At 38.2% G+C, this 24892-nt stretch overlaps 1 protein-coding gene across 1 annotated transcript in view; it reads right to left on the bottom strand.

Moving 5' to 3' along the window:
* The window catches only part of gnas (GNAS complex locus), a 31875-nt gene extending 23663 nt beyond the window's left edge, over nt 1–8212 (bottom strand). Inside the window, exons 1-2 of the mRNA XM_042491384.2 lie at nt 6495–8212; nt 1777–1849 (exon numbers count right to left, since the gene is read on the bottom strand). Coding sequence (XP_042347318.1) covers nt 1777–1849; nt 6495–6633 — 212 coding nt within the window. The 5' untranslated portion in view covers nt 6634–8212. The remainder of the gene's footprint in view (nt 1–1776; nt 1850–6494) is intronic.
* Between the last annotated feature and the right edge of the window lie 16680 nt (nt 8213–24892).

The following is a 24892-nucleotide window of genomic DNA, read 5'->3' as shown; positions in this document are numbered from 1 at the left end:
CGGCTCAAGTACTGCTGAGGAAAAAAATTATTTCTGTAAGGTTACCATTGCAACATGTCCAGGAGTTCTGGGAGAACCAATGCAGTTCTCAGCTGCTCATATAGTGGATGTAAATTTTAGCTTCGGGGAAAAAAAACTGCTCAGCTAGCTAACAGTGGTTGGCGAAGACACTGTCTAGGGGCTGCAGTTGTCCAACAGGATAAATTAACTACTTTTTTTGGTGTTACAGTGAAATATAACATTAGGCATTCTGACTAGAGCAACCTAATGATTATAAAGTAAACATCAATCAGTAAGCATCACAAACAGAACACATACAATGGTTTCGATTGAATGAGTGAGTGTTGACTGGTTACTCTCAGCCAAATGCGCCATGTTCACTCGTAGTGACAGCAGCTGTTAAAGAAATGAATAGAACATGTAGGTGTCCCTCTAAAAGCTAAATTACTAAAAGATTAGAAGAAAACTTTGCATAACTTTTTCCAAACAGGTATGTAGGAGAGGCATGAGTGGAGCACAACTTAGAAAAGATGCACACTGTCTAACTTGCAGAAATCATTGTTTCAGTGCAACACTTCAGTACTAGATCTTTATCAGATTAACAGCAACTGTTGAAGGTCTAGTACCAAAATGTTGCATTAAAATAATGATTTCTGCAAGTTAGTGTGCAGGAGTTTCTGTCTAAATTAGTAAAAGTTAGGTTGAATATTACTTTAATCAAATTTAAGGATTCATTTGTGTTTATTATCTAAGCTGGCCATTTACATGACTTAGTATGAGCAACCACAAACATTTAGTTGAAAGTCACCAGCTAACACAGTCACTATCTGTCACTGTCAGCAGGTAGTAGTCACTGCGACTTGCCAACACGGTAAGGGCAGCACCGGAAACATGAAGCAGTCGCTGGATTGTCTATAGAAACACTCTCAGGCTGGCCTCAGCGACACACCGTGTTTTTGCAGAGAAGGTTTGTTACAATGATTCTTCTGAAATGTACAGACATGGCATTCTGCTCTATTCTAAGCTCTTGTCATTCAAACTAAGATATAACAATCTTATTTAGCATTCAATGACTGCAGTTCCCATAAGGCTTTGCATGCCTTTCAAAGTTTATTGGAAGATACAGTTCCTGACACCATGGAGATAACACTGTACTAAATTTGAACTCATAGCCATTAACTCAGCATTAAATATTCTCCTTTCTCAAGTTAAACGCTGTTGACTTCTTGAGCAAACAGGCATCTATATTCCCAATACATGGAGCTGCTAGCCCAATAACAGCAGAGGGATTAGCTCAAAAGTCATTTTCAGTTAAAACAATAAAGTATCTATTATCTCTACCTGCCAATATTGACACATCACATTAGTACATAACTTCATAATGCTCCAGGCTTGAGTTTACCTCTTAGCTGTCAAACTTCTATATCTGTACTGCTGTCTGACTATACTACTACGCTGTCTTTAGGAAATAAAAGCATTGGTCTTCCAGTGGTGGTAGAACACTTAAGTGCAGAGTAATATCAAAATGCTTTGGCTGACTAATACTGTCTGATCAAAAAAGCATATGTATAAAACTAAAGACTGCATCTAATTTCAGATTCCTATAAAACCCTCACTTCATAAACAGAGCACATCTTAATAGTGGTTTCACTGGACTGTCTCACTTTAAAGGCTTCTCCAAAAGTAGCCATCTGTATATTACTATCCATTGCATGCTGTGGATACACGCTCGTGTTCAGCTAGTAGGTAATAGGCCTTAACTCATATCATACTCACTCTGCATTAAAGCCGTTGACATGCAGGATCCTCATCTGTTTCACTATGGTGCTCTTTCCTGACTCTCCAGCTCCTGAGAGAGAGAAAGAGAAGGAAATATTAGAGATCTGTGGACATGTGACACAAGACCACACACACACACACACACACACACACACACACACACACACACAAACACACACAGAGTTGTCTGAAATGCCACTTTATAGTATGCGTAAAGCATTGTACTTGACTAAAAGGTTTTTAGAAGTTAATAAGCTGTTTTGATTGTGACTTACTATGCCCTACTGGAAACTTTTATTGAACAGACAGCATATTTCATACATGACAGTGATGTTATTTGGGAAATCTAGGAGGTGAGGCAAGGACAGTGCAGCATGGTCATGGCTGAAAAAATAAAACTTTATTATTCCACTAGATACTGTGATCAAAATCACAAGATTACATTTTTAGACATGATGATGACTGCCTTTAGACATTTCTGTAAAAAGCATGTTTAAATATTTTGCTTCAAAAGCAGGTGTTATGCTGTTAAACCAAATTTTAACTAGACTAAGACTAAATTTAACTTTTTTTAAAAAAAAAAAAAAAAGAAAAGAAAAATCCATCACATGTATGTATGTATGTATGTATGTACAATGTGATCACTGGTCTTGTCTGTGGTATTTGGCTGTGAACAAAACAGTAAATTGCTAAAGTTATAAAACTAAAGATGCTAAAAGGCATTAAGGACCAGTTTAGGGTTGCTAGCAAGTTAGCAATATGCAGCAGGTCTGTGGATGGCCTGTGTCTATCTGCTGTAAGAATGAAACTCACATCTCCTGCTCTGTAATGCTGCGCCTGCAATGTGTTTTACTGCGTGAAGGGCAAGCAACAAGTTGTTGCTCTTTCACACGGCCTGATGCTTTTCCTGCCTCAGACCTTAACCATTTTCTCATTCAGTGATCTGCTCCTCTTTGCCTTTACAACTGACGTGAAGATTAACAATGACTCATAACTTTCCCCAGATACAAATACATTTAACTCTTTGCAAACATAAAGTAGTATTTGAGGCTTAAAAAATTGTTTGTGCAACATGTTATTGATCTGCATGGTTGTAAAGCATTTCAATACCTGATTTAATTTCAATCTTCCATTCTTTTTTTAAGCTATGCAAGATCTGCCCATGGCCTATAGATTAAAATGGCCTTTTTGCTAACTCTGATGCATATACAGCTGTCAATTAATGTACAGCATCCCTGTTAAATAAACCAACGATAAAAGTAATTAAAATACATTTCTCTTACTTACAGTGCAGTGTATGTAAATTATTACCACCATGTGTCTCATTTCAAGACAACGTTGGTCATGTTTAGCCAAATCACACAGAAGATATATATTTCTGTTTCAACATGTGACTAAGAATGATGTTTGGATGTTGCGATTTGTGTCCCACATAGGTGATCTAGAGGCCCTGGTGGTTTTTTGGTGACATTTGGATATTAAGATTTGATATGAAGATGTAGGTGCAACATGTAAGAGGGGAGATGTTATTCTTGGCTACGCTGGATCTCTCTGATGGAGAAAAACAGACAACTGTGACGACATCTGTGCTGTGTGGTGAAGGCTGAATAGCACTCAGCTAATTTATAATGGTCTGATTGGCAGTTTGCAACTGTTTTGTATAAGGACGTTATAACCAGTTTCCCACCCATGAGATGTATTTGTGGTCGTCAGAAACATTATCAGACAAGCCACAGAAGAGTCTGGGACTTGGGCATTTTGGTGGCTCAGCAAACTACAGCGCATACAATTAACTCATAACATCATGCTTTCAAATCTGACTGATGGCCTCATGTCACAATGTCAGCTCTCCTTTTTCTCTCCCATCTCTCTGTCTTTTCCCACACCACACTGTCCAGTGAAACGAGAACCGCCCAGCATCTTGCAAAATACCTGCATGAAAGAGTAAAGTACAATGATGCCCTTCTTGTGTATGAGAAACCATTCTGAGTTGCATGTTTGAAAAAACTTGATCCGAGTATTGCATTGAAACTGAAGCAGAACTGTGTCCATTTTTTGAAAGCATTAAAAACAGCTAAAAATAGCAAACTGGCCCTCACGGCTTGGGTCAGATTCGTGGTCTTAGTTTTTTATTTTTCTTTAAAAAAACATTTCCAGATATTGTTATTTCGGCTAAACTCTCATACAGATGTTTGTAAGGACAGCATTTAAACACTGGTGCATTTGAGAGGTTTGGCTGGCTTAAAAGTAAAATACTGAAATGCTACAAGGGGATCCTGGACATCAGGGGTATGTCCAACAGTTAATAAACCTGCAGTCTGTGTGTATGCTGAAAGTTTAAATCCACACCAATGTTGTTTTAAAAACTAAGCCACAGCTCCAATAACATCAATTAAAAAATATGCTAACATTATGAAAAGACCTTAATGAACTCAAAGCTGTGTGAGTTTCGCAACACACGATACCAAAAAGGTAAAAATTGTTCAATTCTCAACTGATGAGATACAGGAAGACCAGGTAGCGGTCTGAAATAGAGTAAGTCTGGGATGATGGTATTCACAATGCAGTAGTTTCCTCAGATTATGAAATAATGAAAGAAGTCAGAGAGGTCATGTATTATTTTGTTAACAGCTAGCATTGCGGCTGGTAGATCTGCTCTCCTCTGCTCTGAAGGATCTTAAACCCTGATGTCAAATTTCCAGTGGTAAATGAATCTATTCTTAATATGCGACATGTACATACATGGAGCATCAAGTACCACTGTAAAGCAGACACGGATGGAAACTGCAATGTGTTTTATAAAAGTCAGGAATGCTGATTAACTTAAGTGTGAATGACCTCTGGGGCAGGATGCAACACAGTTAGTCAATTAAATGCAGTTAAAAAAAACAGATAGCTGTGGTAGTGCATTACCATATTACAAACATCTGAAGAGTTTTGTGCACACAGGACTGACCCTTTGATTTCCAAATACTGAGGTGATACTGAACATTTAGAATTGCACTGTTAATTCAAATACCTGTAATAGTTTCACCCGCAAGTTCACCTCAATAAATTGTGAAGATTAGAAAAAGTATAAATCAATCTTGGGTCAGATTTGGTGACATATACAAAGATAAATTAACGGATTTAAACATGCATTCATGAATGAAGACTAGCTGAGGGTCATCATTCCCCTAGTAAAGAGAGTATTGTCTGTTAAAGTGTTACTTTGTCAACACAGCGCTTAAAATAACTGCTACCCCTAAATACAACATTCATTTTGTATCATCATTCCTTAGTCAGTTTTCAAAGTGAAACAAGCCCATTAACACTGTAATTAGGTGATCTATTTAATTCAATAACCAGTGTAGTTCTGAGCAACGTAATCCAATAATCAATGACTTCAGCCTGGTGGACAAAAACATTTAAAGTTTTGCTCTGCAAATATATGGCCAACATTTCTATGTCACCTACAATTAACATCAAGACTGACAGCACTAATGTTGAGTAGTTGACCACATTTTTGGATGCTGATTGCCACTTTCACTGCTACATTATTTATGGTGGGAACATGGATTGTACTACAACAGATATATCTTTCCTCAGCATGGATACATACCAAGCACAAGGCCTAGCATGCAGTTTTTCAGCCGCACCAGGTTTGAACTGAGCGACACTTCTGTGCTTCATTTGGCTTTGTTTAAACATATCATCCTACATTTGAAAAATCACAAATACCAGCCTTGAAGGTATACAGGTCTGCGATGAAGTCCAACTCGTAGATTAAACAACTGAAAGGGACTAACTTTTTCGGCAGACATCTTTGTTTTGGTTTTCATGTGGGTCTTGTCCTTCTGCTTTCCTAAAGTCACCACAACTTCCTCCCCAACATAAATACAGGCGTGTCGTACAATACACACCCTCACTGGCATCTCTGTAATCAGATATTATGATTTTAACAAAGAACACCATGACTTCTTAGGAGTGGTAAGAATGGACATACGAGGAGAGCCCGGCAGGGAAAGTTAGACACTTTTGTTTGTCTCTTATGTAATGTAGAGACCCAGCCCACCTCCAGTTCACTGTCTGACACACACAACCACATGTTGACACTTACACATGTTCATTACTACATTTGGAAGTTCTCAGCGTGTTCTCTCTTACAGTCGCACTGTTTCAACTACACATCCACAAATTGGCATGTTATGTAAACTTTTCTGGCCTACGTGCATAACTAGGACTAAAATGAATACTGCATAGCATGCTAAGTAGTCCCAAACCAATAAAACTGAAAAGGGGATTCATTGTGTTTCAAAACCATGCATAGATTAACTATTAATGACAATAAACAATGTTTTTTTTATTGATGTGAGAGATTGTTTCTTCTAGGGTGACCAGACAGCAGTTCACCCACCATATATATTTACCCCTTCATGACGGAATTCTCTCAAACCAACCTATTGACTCAGCTACAGCATGTTTTGGTGCTGCTAGTGGCAGGCTGTCAATTTGACAGCAACATGCTGAAAACCCAGCACAGTGCTGCATTTTTAGCCTTATGCAATGGCAAAGTCACACTGTTGACAATGTTTCTCAAAACAACATCCCAGAAGGTTATGCAGGGAGGAAGCAGGGCCTCAACTTTGCAGACTTAGGACTTGCCTGTAAAGCAGCACAGAAAACAGCAGCAGCAACAACAACAACAACAACAACAAAAAGCCCATCAAACTCACCTAAAAGTAGTAGTCTGTGTGTTGCTCTGTATATCTGCTTGTCTTTTTGGAGCTGCTTCTCTATCTTTTTGTTTGCTTCTCTTTGTGCCTTCTCCTCATTTCTCTGGTCTTCGGTCTTACTGTTGCCCAAACAACCCATCTTCCCGCAAGAAAAAAGAAAAAAGGGGATCCAGGGGAGGAGGAGGAGGAGGAGGAGGAGGTGGGAGAAGTGGAGGTGGAGGGGGGAGGGAGGGGGTATGTAGAAAGAAAATAAATAAATAAACTAAACTCGTCTAGATCCCTTGTTTGACATGCGGATTTGGCAGCAATGTCTCCCACATTTGCACAGTTTAACGTCCCCGGCCGGCTCCAAAAACTGTCCGTGGTGCAGCACTGTAGAAATTATGTGTCCATAACGCGTATTTTGCTGTCAGAGAAAGGGCAGGATACTGTTGCTGACGACACCGAGGCCGCCTTCTCAGTTTGCTGAATCCTGCTCGGGCTTTTTCCTCCTTTAACATGCAGTATAGTTTTTGTTTTGTTTTCCCACTCTCTCCCCCCGTCAACTGTGTAACATTAGCAACTGTAATCCACAACGTCTGTTAAGACACCAAAAAACCGGGGTTTCACCTCAAACGGAGGCAGAAGGAACAGCCTAATTTGCATCTCCAAAAGCCCGGGTCTTGCGTCTCACTGCTGCCCGTGACAAGGAGCCGAAGTCGGCGTGTCCGAAAACCTCGCCCGTGCTGTGGCGCGGCTCGTTTCCACGTCTCCTTTCATGATAAACATTTCCATATGTGAACACTTATACCCTCTATCTATTTCTCTGTCTCCCCGACGGCTGTCTTCGTCGGGGGCCCCAGCAGGAGAGGAGGAAGGAAAATAATATTTACACCCAAACGAGCTACATGTGTGATCTTCTCATTGCTTCCGTCGTCATCCGGCTCCTTTTCATTTGCTGCATCAAATCAAGCCAAAACCGCTCCAAACTCACTGCGGTTGTCTTTTCGGCTGGATCCCCCACCACCTCCAACTCCGAAACGATCAAATACCCCTGATTTGTCCTCCTTATTTGTGATGGCTGTTCCTTGCCGTGTTTTCTCCTCCAAAGGGCCTTCTCTCTCTCCCTGCCCCTCGCTTTTGTTGCTGAAATGTGTTATCAGCCCCTCGCATCACCACCGAGCCTCCAAAACTGCGCACCGATAGACTTTTTTTAAATTCCCGTTTCGGTTTTGAAGAATCCCTTCAAGAAAAAAATCATTAAAAAAAAACTAAAAAAGAAAAGAAAAAGGAAACGTGACCAAGATGCGAAAATCCCTCGAAATGTATCCACGTTTCTTGCAGGTGAAGAAGCAACCCCCGCTGTCAGGCTCAGTTTTTATAGCCTACATAAGGCCTATATATGTGTACACACATACACACTCTGTTACAAACACACACACATATATATATGTATATTCCTCTTGAATCCGAGGTGGGTAAATAGGCTACAAGCCTGAGACTACATGTGCATTTACATTCACAAAAAAATAGGACGCGGGGTAGTTGTAGCAGCACATTCCCACCGCGAAGGCCGCTCCTCTCCTGGCCGCTGGTCGTGGAAGGTGAAAGACAGGAATAACCAATTCTTGGAGGTTATTATTTTCTCCCTTTCTCTCTCTCCGAGAATGGTAGCCTACATTGAGGAGATAGACAGCGCTGAAGAGAGACGGGGTGGGGCCACACAGCGCTCATTGAACCCTGGGAAGGAAGGACCGAGAGAGGAGGAGAGGAGAGGCCGCTTTGCCTCGTCACGTGGCCCGGCCGCGGAGCAGCGTCAGCGGCGCGGCTCTGCGGAGAAAACGGCGCCCTCTTCAAAGAAAACCAACGCGCACGATTTCAAGGGTGGGAGTCATAAACAGCTGCACGTCCTGTCACCCTCCAACATTAATACACATAATCTCACACAAATATACTGTTATATTAATATCGTTACATGACTTCGCTACATGACTATCGTTTCACTCAATGGAGAATCGATTTAGATGTACTGATGACAAATTAGCTTCCTCTCTCTCAAGTGACCAAGTCTGTTTTGCTGTTTGCAAATATTAGTGATATAAATGGACCTGGCAGCTGAAAAATTGAATTCCAGTTTCAGTCATATCTGTCAGTGTTATTTTTTTAAGCATATTTTATACTATAACAGAAAAAAAGTAGGGATGCATTATAATATCGGCACATCACTGGAATAGGCAGATATTGGCTTTAAAATTAAATATAGGATATAGAATAATGGTCACACACAGGTCCTATGCGAGTTGGTAAATTAAATTAAGTGGTTTGCAAAATATAACACTGGTAAAATAGCAACATTTACTTTTTTGGCACACGCTCTGGGCTGAACTTTGAAAAGCTGTAATGTAAAATGAAATCATTGTTCTTCAAATGAATTAATCAAGTTTTATAATGGTCAAAGAGGCAGGCCACCAGCTCTGTTGCTGTTAGGTCTATTTAACGCTAGGTGGCAGCAATCCTCTGATTCTGAGCAGCAGGTTTGGATTAATTTCTTTGCTGTCATCTCAACCCAAACAGCTGCCAATTTGTCACACATTTGTATGTACTAGTGCGCTAGAATAAAAAAAAGGGCTCTGGTATGTATTCTAAATAAATAAATTAATAAAATCAAATAAAAGTATTTTCTGACAACATTGCAAAGTTCAACTGACTGCCTGCTAAATTTCTAGTCTAAATAGTCTTCAATGTTTTAAGAGAATCTGGATTTTCTTAAATTCAAAATAGACAATTAAACTATTATGTAATCAGTTAATTCAGAAAGTACCATTCACAATCTTTCATTCCTGTTGTGTTGTTATGGTGATTATACACGCACACTATACTTCATAAAAACATCAAGATGCCTTGCTGTTTGTTTGGGCAAACATTTTCTGTAAACCATAATGCATTACACTTCCTCTAATACAAGTATGTGATCTACTTCCTTGTCTTTATATGATTTACGAAAACACAATGTATCCTGTACCAAAACTTTCAAACTCCACTCAGATACATAATAGGGGCAAAAAAGCAGGACAGTCGGCCACATGATTTGTCTCAGAAACACTAAAAGTTAAATGCATCTGTGAGCAGACTAAAAGCCGTGGCTCTGTGTTTGAATCCTCCAGCTGTCCTCTGGGCTTTGCGGTGGGCTTTGGTAGTGTGTATTTGTGCTGACCTGCTGCTGTCTAGAGCTTGAGGCCAAATCAGTGTAAGTCTCCAAGGAGTAGCCTCCCATCTGTTAGACAAACATAAAAAACAAACAAACAACAAAACATTACTGCCATGCCTTTGTTTTCATGATATGTGATCTTTAAATTTCTCTCTATGTCAACTATGTTAAGTACTTATGAATAGATGGAGTGACATGACACACAAATAGACAAGTTTTTCATTCATTCTTATCTTATAGCGCTATTTTGCTCAGTTATGAGCCAAAAAGATAATGTTATATTGGCAAGATTCAAAGTCAATAACATTGCGTATGGATAACAAACAGTAAAAGTAATTTGCTAATATGTTTAAAAACAAGACTATGTGGCTATCCAACCATGACATTGTCCCCAAAACAATGACATTTTCATAAACAAGTGATAGTGATACTGTGTAGGCAGTGCAATAAGGGTGAGCAGACCTTTTGAATGGAACTACTTAGTAGATGTCGATTATCAGGAATTAATGGACACCATGCAGCCAATCAGGATCAAGCATTTACCCAATCCACACAGACTAGGCATAGTGTGTAAAAATACTAATTGCAGTAGTCCTTTGTGGGGTTTTGTTGCTTCCTATTACCTTTTTGTCGTGCTAAACTCACCCTTTATCATTGATGTGTTCAGACAAAACATGCATTTGAATTTAAACCTCCAAATAACGGCTTCTGCTCTCTTCCCTTTTTTCTTCTGAGCCCTTTGCATTCACAAACTTTTTACCCAGTGAATATGCATACTCATAGCACACAGTAAAATTTGCATACTGTGAGTGTGTATCACCAACAGTTTGGCCACACTGTCTGTTGTAAATGGTTGCAGGGAGAAGTTCAATAGCTAATACAGGTTGGACAATAAGTAAATATAAGAGAAACTGTAAATATAAGAGAGACTGTTCTCTGTATCATATCCATATTGAGTCAGTCAGCACTTGTCATAACCAGGGCACTAAGAATTTGTAAAATATTATAATTTTTTTTTTGATTCAACAAAATTGATTACATGCTGGGGCAAACATACATATACACTTCATCTTGAACACAAGCACAAGCTGAGCACAAACAAATGAATCAAGCTTTGACTCATTGTGAACTTCACTTAATTCTTCACTATAACTTTTGACAAAATCCTGAGACAAGTGAGGGCTCCCCCAACAGTTTTCCTCAATTTTCTATCCTCTGAGTCTCATAAATAGTGACATGATCACACAAGCACTCACGGACACTTTGTCCCCCTACATCACCACCCAAGACCCTTTTCCAGCATGTCCGATCACAGCTCTTCTAAATTGCACTGTCATGAAATGTTAACTGCCTACTCAGCACTCATTCTCATCATAATCAATTTAAGATCTACTGCTGAGGAGTAATTGAGTGTGTGTTCTTTCCTCTCATTGGGTCAGAGGATTTATCTGTCCATAGAGGAGCATCATCTGTGATAATCTACAGACAAATACACACAAGGAATTTATTCGTTTAGTTTGGGCTTGTTAACTAGGTGAGGACTGTTTGGCTTGTTTGTAGTGTTAAAATGATTAAATGGAGATTAATAAATTAGATGTTATGGTATTCTGAGAATTTAGTAAAACTGAGAAAGAAAATTGAGGCTCCTGTTGTCTGGTGTACCTCGTTATTTTCAGCAGTGGAAACACAAACTGGCTTCAACACCACTATGTCCAAAATATACTACAGTTTGTCATTTAAGACAGCAGTCACAAGTGGGTTTCTAACAAATTATTATTTATATATTATATGAAATAGTGAAAAATGCCCATCACTATTTCCTTAAACATAGCAGGATGTCATCAAAAGCCTTTTTCTTTCAACAAATACTCCACAATTACAAGATATTCAATTTATGACAACCTGAGGACCTTGAAAAGACTTTAAATGGCTAAAGTCTGACACTCTCTAAAGTCAATCTGTTCTCACATTTCCTTGAATCCCCTCCATGTTTACTGTCTACTCAGTTTGCTGCTTCGTATTTGGTGCTGGAGAGAACGCAGCAATTGATTTTTGACCATGTTCACGTCATTGAACTTCAGTGTTTATATCAGCCAAGGCAAAACTTTTTTTACACCAAATGGTCGAGATCACAGGAGTGCACACCAACTGAGGCAAAACTGCCTTTATTTTATTTTGACACTGGAAATTTGTCTGGGAAAGTAAAATCGCTTTAAATGTCGATTGGTGTAAGGCCGGCATTATTATCACATAGAACTTAAGAAAAGCAGCACAATATCAGCACTTTACCAAATCTTTGAATGACTCCGAATTCAAACAAGAATAAGCTCCATTTTCATGTTTTAAAAACACTCAGTGTTAGGAAATGCTTTTGATTAAAGCTGGGGAGAATACAAAACACCTAAAAAAATGGGAGAAAATGTGGATATTTAAGGGCACTACTGAGTGATTTTACCATTCAAGACACTAATACTTATCTCATGTCATTTTATGTGATTTGGGTTTCTGGAGCAGTAAGTGTTTTCTGTATACTTGTACAGTGCCATACTGACCCTGTATCAATGTATTTTACAGTATGAAATTACAGTAACACTAAATACTTTACAAGTATGTACGAGTATTCATCAGCTCCCAACCTTAATGCTCAATAGACTTTACAGCATCCAATGCATAAAATCCCTGTCTGGTGATAAATTAAATTTGCAAACTCTTTTAGCGTCTATCACTGGTAATATAACAATAATTAACCAATTTGCACAACTCACTCCTCTAACAATTGTGCAGTCACAGCTGCTACTTTAGCAGGTTAATGTTGTCAGTTCATGCTGAGAAGAGAAAATGTTATCTGACACACAAAAGCATCATATTAGATTTTTGCTGGAGGATGGTGCAATGCTTTCTCTTACATTTTGGAGTAAAGTTAATGTTTTTGCTCATCTCATTCCTCGCATTGATCATTCCTCTGTAGTCACACTAGCTCTTAATGGCCTCGCAGCCATGAATATTAGATACACTTCCCTTCACCCCACAGCGCAAATATGATGAGCCAGCCTGACGCGGCTGTGCGGAAACAAACACAGTGCTGTATAAGTATTTGTCTGGGTTTCAGAAATAATGGAATAAGACTGTAATTTAAAAAAAAGTGAATAAATGCAAAGATGCCTGTATGCACAAACTGAGCAAAAAAAGGACTTTACAGCACAATTCAAATCAAAGCCATCATAACACTGTGTGTCACAAGTCATTGTTTCTCTCTGCTGTTTGTTGGTCTGGTTTTATGTATTAGCGGGAGCAAGTTTGCAGTCATGCAATGATAGCAGATATTCTCCTGAGTGAGATTAGCCTCAATATGAGCATAGTAACAGAGATGCTGGGTTACAACCCATTAAGTCTGGGAGAGAGACAGAGAAAGAGAGAGAGAGGTGAGGGAGGGAAAGGAGGGTGTGACAAAGACACAAGCGGAGAGCAGAGGGTGTTATCGGCATACAATTTAAAATCAAGCTTCTCCACTCTTTCAGTGCTGCTTGTGACCGGACTGCCATAACCTCTGTCTTTTTATAGTCTGAGTGTGTTGGACTCAAACTATATTTTCTGTATTTTCAATGCTATATTGGAGGATGCTTTGACCGAGGCTGCGTAAATGTTCTTCTGAGAGATGTGTGAGCAGATTGGAGTTTCCCTCCACACTGTTAAGACATTTAACAATTTGTATACTGTCCCACAGTATCTAAAGGAGCAGTGTGGGTGTCTCTGACACAAAGAAGGAGACATGGCGGGGGACCTCGTGGTTGGGATGCTCTATAACTTATTACTACCACTGCTCCTGCTGGCTGGTGAGTTGATATCTGTTGTTTTATTTATATTCATATGCATTTTGCTGATAAAAATTGCATTTAAAGCGTGTTCCTATCCAGAGATCAGTTAGAGAGGAAACATATTATGTTTGGATATACAAATGGTATTTCTGCAGCAGTTTTAGGTCTGAAGATCAAAAGAAGACTCATCTTTAGGTCTTCACTAGAGAGGCTGAATATTTCTACTACATCAAATAATCTTGAATTCATTCCCACAAACTGCTTTGTGCAGAGGCTGTTATTTCTGTATATTAGCATTGTATTCATTTTAATATATTTATTACAATTCCTCCCTTTGGTTGGAACGAGTTATAGTGAAGGTGGTGCATCAATGAGTTGGAGTTGTAGTAAAGCTGGTGCATGTGTGCTTACTGTTGTAGACAGCTGGCCTTTTGCTGAACAGCAGCACCGTGGAAATGCACAGCATTGATTCAGTTTCAGGGATTAATATGGCTTTCTATTAGGTGCATTCATATCTATGATATATGAGTTGAGTCTTGAGTGCTGCTATCGAGCCAGCGTTTCGCAAGAGGCGGCGTGTGCTGCCGGAGATAGACCACGCTGACCACAGGAGATTTATCTGAGCAGTACTTTTGTATCTGCTATTTTCATAAGTGAAGTATACTGTGTAACTTTGACTGTTGTTTTAGACACTGTGTGGTCTTTATGTATCCATGTGTGCCTCTATGTGCTGCGAAGCAGACGCTTAACTTTACAAAAAGTAATTTGAAATTTTGTAGAAGTCTTTTAATATATTATTTACACCTTCAGACAAGTTATATGTTATTGCTGCCCCAAATATGTTGTGATGAATTAATAAACAGATCACTTTATTTTCCCTTCTTGTATTCACCTAAAAACAGTTTAAGGATTCCTGACCGACTTTTCTGACATTTTATCTGTTACCTCACACCGTTCTCATTGGAGTCTTTATTGCAAAACACAAGTTGTGCAGCCAAGAATTGTTTAATCTCACATAATTTTAAATTGTAGTTAAGATGTCAAAGTTCTTGAAATGTACCAAATATAGTGTAAACTACAGGAAATAAGATGTGTGTATATGACGTACTGTTAGCAAATTTAACAAATGTTCCTTCTCACTAGGGATGTGCTCGCATACCCTAGTCTGCACCAAAAATATTTCTTGGATAAAGTATAATTATTATTATTTTATGTGATTGTGTTGACCCAATGAAAATGCTGTTGTAGTAATCAGGCATGTTTCATAAAGAAAACTGTTTTCAGTAATGATTTATTACTATGTATCATTATTAAATTATTACAGTTATTTATCAAGTTTAATTTACTGAGTTGCTCTTGATGTTCTGTAGGAAACCAAGCAAAGTGCCACACATTTCAGGCACATTAAAACTGCACATGGTTATTGAAAAATGTGATAAACAATTTATGGCTCTTAGAATATATGCAATATTTTTTAGACAACATTTAAGCTTTGATCTGGTGTCTTAGATTAAAATAAAAGAGTCACTACAGAGGACTGACATATTGTAGCTTTTAATTTCATTATGTGAACTAAAACAAGTCTGAAATCTCTCACTGGGGACAGGTTTCTCAATTCCACATTTTTATGCTAAGACACAGCTGTGGTAGTTTAGGTGAACTGTTATAATTTCATTTTTGAATGTCTTTTTATTAGTTAACAAACATTCAGAATGTAATGTGTGTGTTCTTTCCTCTGCACCTCAGCTTCGTCGTTCCGCTACAATGGCCTGTCAGTGGTGTATTTTCTGTTTTTGCTCACCTTGCCGTTGCTGCCAAACCCCAGCCTGGTCACCATGAAAGGTGAGAAGGGGAGATAAATTACATCGTATTTAGGATTTTACTTGTGTAAAAGTATTGATGCAAACCTGAAATTAATTTATATTCTTTCCAAAGATTCAGTGTGTCTGCAATTTAAGATAATCATATCAAAATTTCATCATTCCTCCATGTCACAGACAATGTTCACTGAAAATACGGCTGTACCGAATATCTTTTTAAAAATGTTTTTATTTACAGCTTCAACTGAGGTTTTTAAATAAACCTTCAAATGTCTGTCATCATTGATTTCAACGATTGCACGACATCATCCTAAAACTAATTCCAGTTTAATTAAAGTGATTCGTCAGATTAGATGAGTTTTGTCTTTTTTATTAAACCAACTTTCTTTAACGAACAAATGTAATGTTTAGTAAGTGCCACTGAATTGCAGCTAGAGCGCCCCGTTAATACAGCTGAAAATATTGTTTTTAAAGGCTAAATATTAACAAGTATGTACTGAAGCAGAATATTTCGTGAGCTAAAGACAATGTGAATTTTGGAAAGGATAACATCTATCATTTGTCAATAAATTTTGAATTTTGGACTCAACAACACTCTGGAGATATTGGAAATGTCTGAATCACACAACTCATAAGCAATCCTAAACAGGCAGCGCTGCTTTCTAATTCTAGCAAAACCTAATCTTTATCTACAACTGTGTAGCAATAGTGAGTTTAAACAGAAGGAAAAGAAAGGAAGAAAAACTGAGAAAAAGCTGCACAACATTAACTTAGAATATGAATATTATTGTCTTATATTAAGCTTTTAAGTATTTGTTACAGACCTAATTGAAACAGAGGCCGGTGGCAATTACCTCACTTATAAAGGTATTACAGAGCAGAAGATATAATCTCATTAAAAATCTAAGATTATTTATAGTAAACATTTCCTGTGACATTCTATATTCTATATATAAATTCAAGGTTCTGTGTATTTTGTTCTACATTCTCCGTTCTGCATCTGCATGTTTTTAAAGCAAGACTCTAATCTGAGTCCATAAAAAACAATTTCAACTTAATATTAATATGGTAACTCTGCTGAACTTTAAAATCTTAAATCATGAAAAGAAACTTGTTATTATTCTGTCAAAGTTTGACATGGAGAAAGACAGATAAAGGGAGATAAAGGGAGGTAAAATACAAGAGATTGAGTAAGTGTCTGTGTGTGTGTGTAGTTGCTGCATGCGTGCGTGTGTATGCCTTCTCTTTATTGATTACTGCATTCTGGTGAATTAAAGTATCTGTACCCCTCCCTATAAGTACTTTGTAAAGGGGATGTGGTTGGAACGGTCAAATCAATTATACATAGCCTGGTAATTACAGTGAGGAATTAAAAGGTGTGATGTCAGCATTTTGACAGGCATTTTTTTCTGTCTATCACTTTCCATCTAAAAACTGTTTGGCTTTCAGCTTGTCTTTGAAAGCTCCACAGATCCCCTTGTTATCTTCATCTCCCTAATATGATCTCGCTCTCCTTGGGCTAAGTGGTCAAGTGTGTGTGTGCATCCTGTGTGCATTTGTTTCATGTTTTTTTTTTTTGTGCATCCCTATACTGGAGAAAGTGTGTGTGTGTCTCCCTTATTGGGAAGCAGAGAGGTTTAAGTGAAACGAAGCTTTTAGTAAAAATCCTGAACATCAACAGCACATTTGCAGACTCAGCTAATGTGGAGCCACATCAGCTATTAATGCCTTTGTATCTCCAACCTTTTGATTACAAACATCAAACTGTAGACTGAGATTATGAACTGGTGCATTTGTTTGAAGACAATTACATTTAAAGCTACCAATTTTCCCACCATTAAATTCCTACAATTAATGTAATAAATAAATGCATTGGTGTACATGTCATTTGTGGATATACTGACATACTGACTTGTTCACTTGACTGGGTTTGTGCAGTCTATCAAAGGGGGTTATTATTTATTATTTTACCAAATCAAAGGTTAAGCTTAAATATTATGAGACTTAAACACTTCTGGCTTAGGTTGTAGCACACCAGCTATTGGTACGGTATATCCATTACTTACTTTGTGTGTTAAGTCTGTCCTACTATTTTAGCAATGTTCAATTTATTTTTGACACATCCTCGAGAGTCGCTTGTGTCTGCATGGCCAATGTGGCATCACATCATCAGACACAACCCCCATCAAATGTTTTTTTGTGGCAGGTTTTCACCTAATCATTAACATCCTACATTTTCAAACTACACAGATGTGAATAGGTGGAGAAAATGGAGAAATCATGCTTTAGACTTGTGTTTTCGATACACCGTCCCCTAAAGGTTGGGAGAAGATTAAAAAGTTTCCTTGTCACAATTCCACATCAGCTCAGGTCAGTGGAAATCATAACTGAAGCTTAACTACCAGCTAGTTTTAAATCACTATATCAGGTTGAGCCATTAAAGCTTAAATAATGTCTTAGCTTGCAAAGACTTAGTAATGTGTAAATCGTTTCAAAAAGTGTTCTAACAGGAAGTGTTACCACCTTCAACATAATTTCCAATCATAAAATAATAGTTTTAGTGGGCCAAATGATATATGAAACCAATATTTCTATCTATTTCCTAAGTACAGCCTCTCAGAGGCGTTAACGGGGCTGTAGTCATGTTTAAAGAAACAGTGATGCTGCCACGGCAAATGCTGAAATGGAATTTGTAAGAACGCTCTTGTGACCACAAGAGGAACAAAACACTTTTGTACCTGCTTCAGCATTCAGATGAATGTTCGCTGCTAATGCCTGCTGTTTTTTAAAGTATGGTGGAGTGTGTAGAGCAGTTCACTTGAGGACCAGACTGACTTTGACTGACTATTTTCAAGAAACGTTGGGCTTTTTTGTTGGAAGTTTCAGCTACAGTACTCCACCTGCATAACTAGAATGCACTTAGGTATCCACACTCATATATCTCCCTTTAGCCAGCTAATTGATTTGTAAAAGTGCACACAAAGAGACAGAACCAGTTCGATTTACAATACTGCAAAATAATATTGTACTGAAAAAACGTCTTGAAGGGAAATGCAGGGTCCATCAATTAGTGCGTGTGTGTGTGCATGTGTATCTGTCAGCCAAAAACTCTGCTCTGTGGTGGCGTTGTCTCTATATAAGCACACAGATATTAAGTTTAATGACAGTTATAATGCCCCTTATGTTATTTAGGCAGGAGAAATATTATAATTAAATAGAATGGTAGACGAAAATCAAGTGAAGTGAATAAGTGAAGCTGCTCCAATTTATATATTTATATGAGATAAAATCAGCTGAAGATTAAGCATTTGCAGTTGGCAAAATGTTCGCAAATTCACTATAAATTAACTCTAGCTGAGTACACTGTCAAGATATATGAATTGCTCTAAATTATTTTAAAGACATGACTTTGAAATTTGTTGATTCACTTTCAATTTTTGTTTCTTCCTTGTTTCTCTCATTTGATGATCTATTCAGGTAAAACGGGTCAGTTCTTGCGGCTGATCATCTACACTAGTTTGACCCTCCTGTCCCTGCAGTGCTTCATGCAGATCCCCTTCGCCTACATCCCTCCACATGGTAAACAAACATTTGACCCTTCAGACTAAGTGTTTTTGTAAAAAAAAAAGAAAAAAAAAAGAACATAAAACTAAATATATTCATTAGTCCGGTGAGTGGACTTCAAAGAAATAGAGGTTAAACTGACAGTGAAAAAGGACAAAAAATACATATACTGTGATCAGTAACAAATCCCCTTTGTCGTGTAAAAATTTAAAACATTCAGGAACTAAAAAAACAACTTTGTTTACATCTTTATGTGACCATGTTTTCTTAAACAGTTAGCGGCCACTGGGAAGATGTCCTCTACCATCTGGGCATTGTAAGGTATGGAAGCACACTTGACATTCATATTTTCAAGAAGCATATTGGTGGTTATGTAGTTTTATATATCCAAAAATACACTTTATACAAGTTCTAATCATTTTGGATTACTTTCCTATCTCTCAGAAAGTCTTCTAGTTCAGTTAATTTTTGTTGAAGTTATTATATAGAAAAGCAGTACCAATAATGTCATGCTGACAGGTGGAAACTGCATGTTTACTAACTCAAGAAGGTCTCAACAATTTGACTGTCATACCTTTCTGGTATGAGACATCAGTGGAGATCAAACTTATGATAATTTTGATCTGTTTTCAGATTCAGCTCAGTTGACCCTGGGAATGTTGTGCGTCTCCTGGCCCCAGATTTGGGCCTCCTCTTTTCTTCGCTCTTCGTACTGAGGTTGTGCAAAAAACTACTGCGTCCTGTGCCACAAGTCAGTCTGCATGAAAACGGACTACCGCCTTCTGACCCTGAGGTAACCGCAAGCACACATTAACTGTTAGAACTTTAAATTATGTTAAAAAGGCAAATTGATATAAACCTGATTGTTTCATGGGTCTGGCAGGAAGCAGAAACTTCTGAAACAGAATCTGAGGGAGAAAGTGACACAGAGGGCTCATCCTTTGACAGCTCGGATGTGACCACGCTGCAGGTTCAGTCGGGTCCACCCCAGTTTGTCCAGAAGCTGATAGTGTTTGCAGCTGGAGTGAGGCTGCTGCTTTCAGCAATCATGAACACAGCAGGGAAAGTGGTGGTGACTTTACTGCTGGGGCTGGCAGGTACAATAAAGCAGCTGGTGCGAGCATGCTAGTGTATTGTAGTTTTAAATTTTTGAGAAGTTTTGTCTATTTCCCTTTTTTTCTCTAGGCTTGACATACTGTGTGGGTTTTCTTCACGTATATACAGGTATCATACTGCCATCCCTTACCTCAGGTGTGTATTTTGGGGTGTTTCTTGGGCTGGTGTGGTGGTGGGTGTTCAGCCGCTCCATTAGCCTGCTACTCTTCAGCTCCCTATGTGTGATGATGGCCATCTTCAGCGGCGGACACCTGCTGGCTCTGTATCTCTACCAGTTGCCCCTGTCCCAGCAACTTGTGCCACCAGAAGACGTCTACGCCAGGTACAGAAGTCAATAAAATTAGGATTAGACAGATATATTGGAATGATCTGGTGTTTTTATTGAATATTAGGTATCAGCAGGGCTGGGTTATATGGCTTTAAAATAATATCACAATATTTTTAGGGTATATCGTGATACACGATATATATCCTATTTTGAAAGCTCCTCTGAACTACTGTAAACTGCTAAAATACGAAACTATTAAATGAACTACAGTTCAAAGTGGCTACTGCCATAAAAAAAAGTTAGATAAAATACTGTTTTATTAATGTAAAATTAAATAGTCTTATAATGTTAAATAAAGTAAAGCATAAAGTTAAATTAAGTACTGTTACAGTAAAGTTAAATAAAGTATTGTTATAATCTCATAAATCAAAGTGGAAACCATCGGGTTGTTATTTTGAAGGACTGGCTTGTCTCAGGCCGGAAGTTTTGATGTTTTTGCTGTGGACTTAGAGCTTTCGGTCAACAGCTGGATGTAGGCACTAGCAGAAAGTTAAGCTCTGATGTCTGTTTGCACTACTGCAACTACCACTCATTATGTTAGACTGTTAATGCAGGGCTGTTGAACATGATGCTCCATGGTCACAAAATGTGACTAAATAGTGACAGTCAGGAGCTCTGCAAAAGCCCTGCTTTGTGTGTATGTCTGTGAGAGACCAAGAGCCATAAGAGAGGGAAATACAAAACGCTAGAACAAGTCTCATGCCAGTGGCTAAAAAAACAAACTGGATGTTTGCCATAAAGTCATTTTATACATCGCACATGGAACAAGCCACGATACATAGAGTATATTCGATTTATCCCCCATCCCTGGGTATCAGTAATTTCATGCTGGTTTCAGTATGTTGCCATCTTAACACAAATAAGAATTATTAGCTCTAAGTTTTTACATAAATGGTCTCCCCCGGTAGCTCACAAAGTAGCACTTGTCAATTAAGGCTATATGTGAAATGATTACCATTTAAATTCACTTTGAATCATTCACTTTTTTATGTTTGTATGTATGTTATATAGTACACAGTGTGAGGCTGATTTACACTTTTTGTCTAACTGCTTTATTGAGATTGCCCTTTAAGTTTGTTATATCTCTTTTGCACTTGCAGTAAAGGTCCAATATAGTAAAAAGTTAGATTTCTGTCTTTTTTATTATAGAGCAGGCAAAGGTGCTATATAAATACTGTTCAAGTATCAAAAAGCTCAATCCAAATAGAAATGCACACATTCCATATTCAGAAACCGTGCCTTTAAATGAGCCATCAGGTGCAAAACAAGTATGAACCTGAAAATGAGCATAATATGAGACCTTTGAAGTTTGATTGTACACAAACTCAAGTTTATTCTTAATCCTATCTCCACTCCAACTCTCTCCCACACCATCTTTCCTTTCATTCTTCCTTTCCATCTCCATCCTTGTTCCTTCCCCTTTATCTGTCCCAGGTTGTTTGGTATGACGGGAGTGATCAGAACCAACAGTTCAGATCGACACACTCTTAGTCTGCATCCGCATGTCAGCTGGCCCGACTTCATCAACACTTTGGTTTTACTGCTGCTGTACTACACATTGGTGGCTCTGCTGCACAAATGGGTCCACATCACAGAGGAGGTGTGTTGGAGTGTATCCGCTGGAATGGTGGTCTGTTAGATAGTGTTTGTGACGGTGGTGCTTCACAGGATATTTTATGTAAGGCTTTGCATACATGGCCTTGTAACTGCCCTACTGCTGCAGCTTTGATATGGACCTATAAAGCCTCCCACTGCACACAAAAACTGCTAACACCTGCTAACATCTGGCTTATTAATGCAATTGGAATGCGTACAACCGGCATTCACAACCGGGTCAAATGTCTATGCAGTATTCATGGGTATTAATCACCTCTGACTCCAATCGGCATTTATGAAACACAACACTCGGGTGAACGCCCTAACTTCAGCTCCTTAACTGGCGGGATGCAATGACTAGCCACCATTAACTACTATCAATGTCCTCATAAGCATCACTCAAACATTGATCCAAATAGTTTGAAAGTCTGAAAGAGAGACTGAATAATAAGGAGATATATAAAGAGAACTAACCACCATCTGTCACCTGTCAAACAGACACACCAAAACAACCCCCCCTCCGCTCTCCTGGCAATGGGAAACTAGTCCACAGCTTATGTTAGTGGGTTTATTCAAGTTCTTTCAAACTTGAATAAACCCATGCACATGCTAATTTCAGTGGAAAAGGGGTTTATTAGTATTTAACAACTACAGTTGCTGCAACTTGTGCAAACCTTATTGCTACTGATATCACGCTGCTACGTATCACATGACTGCAACCTCTGCTCCAACTTTGACAGCTGAATTGCTTTCTTCGACATGCTGTTTCCCTTAAGTGGCTAGGGGGTTCAAAGTAAATTTAAAACGTCAATAGAACTTTTCTCAACATTTTCAACAGATTACTCTGGGGGCCAAAAGCTCTTAAATTTTTCTTCTAGGCTTACCTCGGGAGTCTTCTATCTGATGCTGTGGGGATTAGCAATGCTAAATTCTACTGCTATTGCTACTACCTGTGGCACAATTGGAAATTTTGTTATAACTACCTGCAGTGGTAAACATACACACACATAAACTTCACAAAGTCTTCAGACGATATTAACTTACGTGACTTTTAATAGCAGATGTGTTTCTCAGGATACTGTTGACAATGAGGAGTGTGAGAGTCCAGCTGAAAGTCCAGACGCACCTCCAAGCTTCTCCAGGGTCATCTACATAACAGGAGATAAGCAGGAGGTACCCTTTACAAACATGGATATGTTTTGTTCTTTATATGTATTGCTGGGTCATAGGATTATTGTTCATGTATTATCTAAGTGATTATTGTTATCCTGTTGTGCTCAGTGTTAGTTGCTCTGTGCAGACAAAGATTTGCTAATATTTCACCTCTACAGCTTCTTCTTCTCAAAAACTGGTTCTACAATATTCAGTAACCAAGCTAATATTCTCTATTTTTTCAGCTTTTAAGCAGCACTGATGATGAAACCTATCTACCTGATGAGGTGAGTGATTTATTGATAAATATTGTTTTCAGGATGAATCGTGTTTTTGACTGATAATAAAGTGAACCATATAAATACTGGTCTAAATTTACAGTAAGATGCTATCTTTCCTCAGCCAATGATTTTAATGGCGGGGAGTTCCTGGCAAGATCTCCATAGAAGTGATCTGGGATCATTGTTAGGAGGGGCGGGGTACACAAACTGTTTCCCTCTACCAGAGTATGAAGGCAAAGACTCCCCATCATATGGTAATCACTACGTTCAAATCTCCAAATACAAGACCTTTGCAACAACTGCTTTCAACAGTTTGTTTAGATGCCTTTAGATCAACTGTAAGTGTGGTTGTCCTAAAACCTCAGCAATAAATACATTGCCCTGTTTGGTCTGTTACTTAAGACTTTCATTTCACCCTTAACTTTTACTGTTCATTGTGTTAGAAACAGAAAGTGAGGGAAATTGTGACGAGAACCTGAAGACTACAACAGAGACTCTGCCTCCCCCTTCAGGGCCAAGTGGCCTGGTCATCTTTGGACGACTCGTGCAAAAACACAGCTATGTCAGTGCCCTTATCATCATGATGGTAAGCTATACAAACATTGGTCTGAGTATGCATGGCTTTTAGCAACCATGACTAGTGCCAAATCTGAAAAGGAAAAAATATTCTGGTGTAGGCCAAGTGTAAGTCAGCTCTGCACTGTAAATAAGACAGAATATAAAAAAGAAAAGTAAGCTTTATGTGTTGTAGCAGTGAAAGGGACCAACCAAACAGATTTGTACACAAAAGTGTAAAATACTATAAAAATTACAAAATTACCACTGTAAGATAGAACTTTATACATATATGTAACTGTCTTTTCATTATTGGATAATCTGTTAATTATTTTAAAATGTATTTACTACAGTGAAGGAGAGGAAATGTGATGTCTTCAAATTGCTAGTTTTGTCAGACATTTGGCTATTAAATTTACAGAGACCAGAGAATGTTTGACATTTTTTTCTGATAAATAACTTCATTGATTAATCAATAATCACAATAATAAGTAATTTTCTTTGACAAACTAACTTTTGGGTGAGTTAATTTTAGGTAGCTAAGCTAAGGTTAGGTTAGTTTAACTAGTTAACTATTCATGCCAGCATGACAACATGAATTAGTTACAAGAGTAGTATTAGAAACAGTTAGTTACCGAGTTAAAATTATGTAATTATTTATTTGACGTTATTGCTATTTTAGAAAACCAGCTGGTATCATCAAAACAAAAATCCAACAATTTGGTTGAACCTAAGTCACGGTTAGTTTACTATCATTATATAAAATTTCTGTTAGCTTAGAAATGTTAGCTAAAGTTACCGTTAGTTTAGGGACATTAGCTGAAGTTACGGCTTAGGAGCATTATTTACAGCTACAGTTAGCTTAGGAACATTATGTACCATTACCATTAGCTCAGAAACATTAGGTAAAGTTACCATTAGCTTTGTAACATTAAAGTCAAAGTTAGCTTCGGAACGTTAGCTAAAGTTACCCTTAGTTTAGGG

Source organism: Plectropomus leopardus, chromosome 9 (assembly GCF_026936395.1).
Source record: "Plectropomus leopardus strain MGB_pleo_1.0 chromosome 9, ASM2693639v1, whole genome shotgun sequence".
Lineage (NCBI taxonomy): Eukaryota > Metazoa > Chordata > Actinopteri > Perciformes > Serranidae > Plectropomus > Plectropomus leopardus.
The sequence above is the reverse complement of the archived record's forward strand: the minus strand, read 5'-3'. Positions and strand labels throughout refer to the sequence as shown.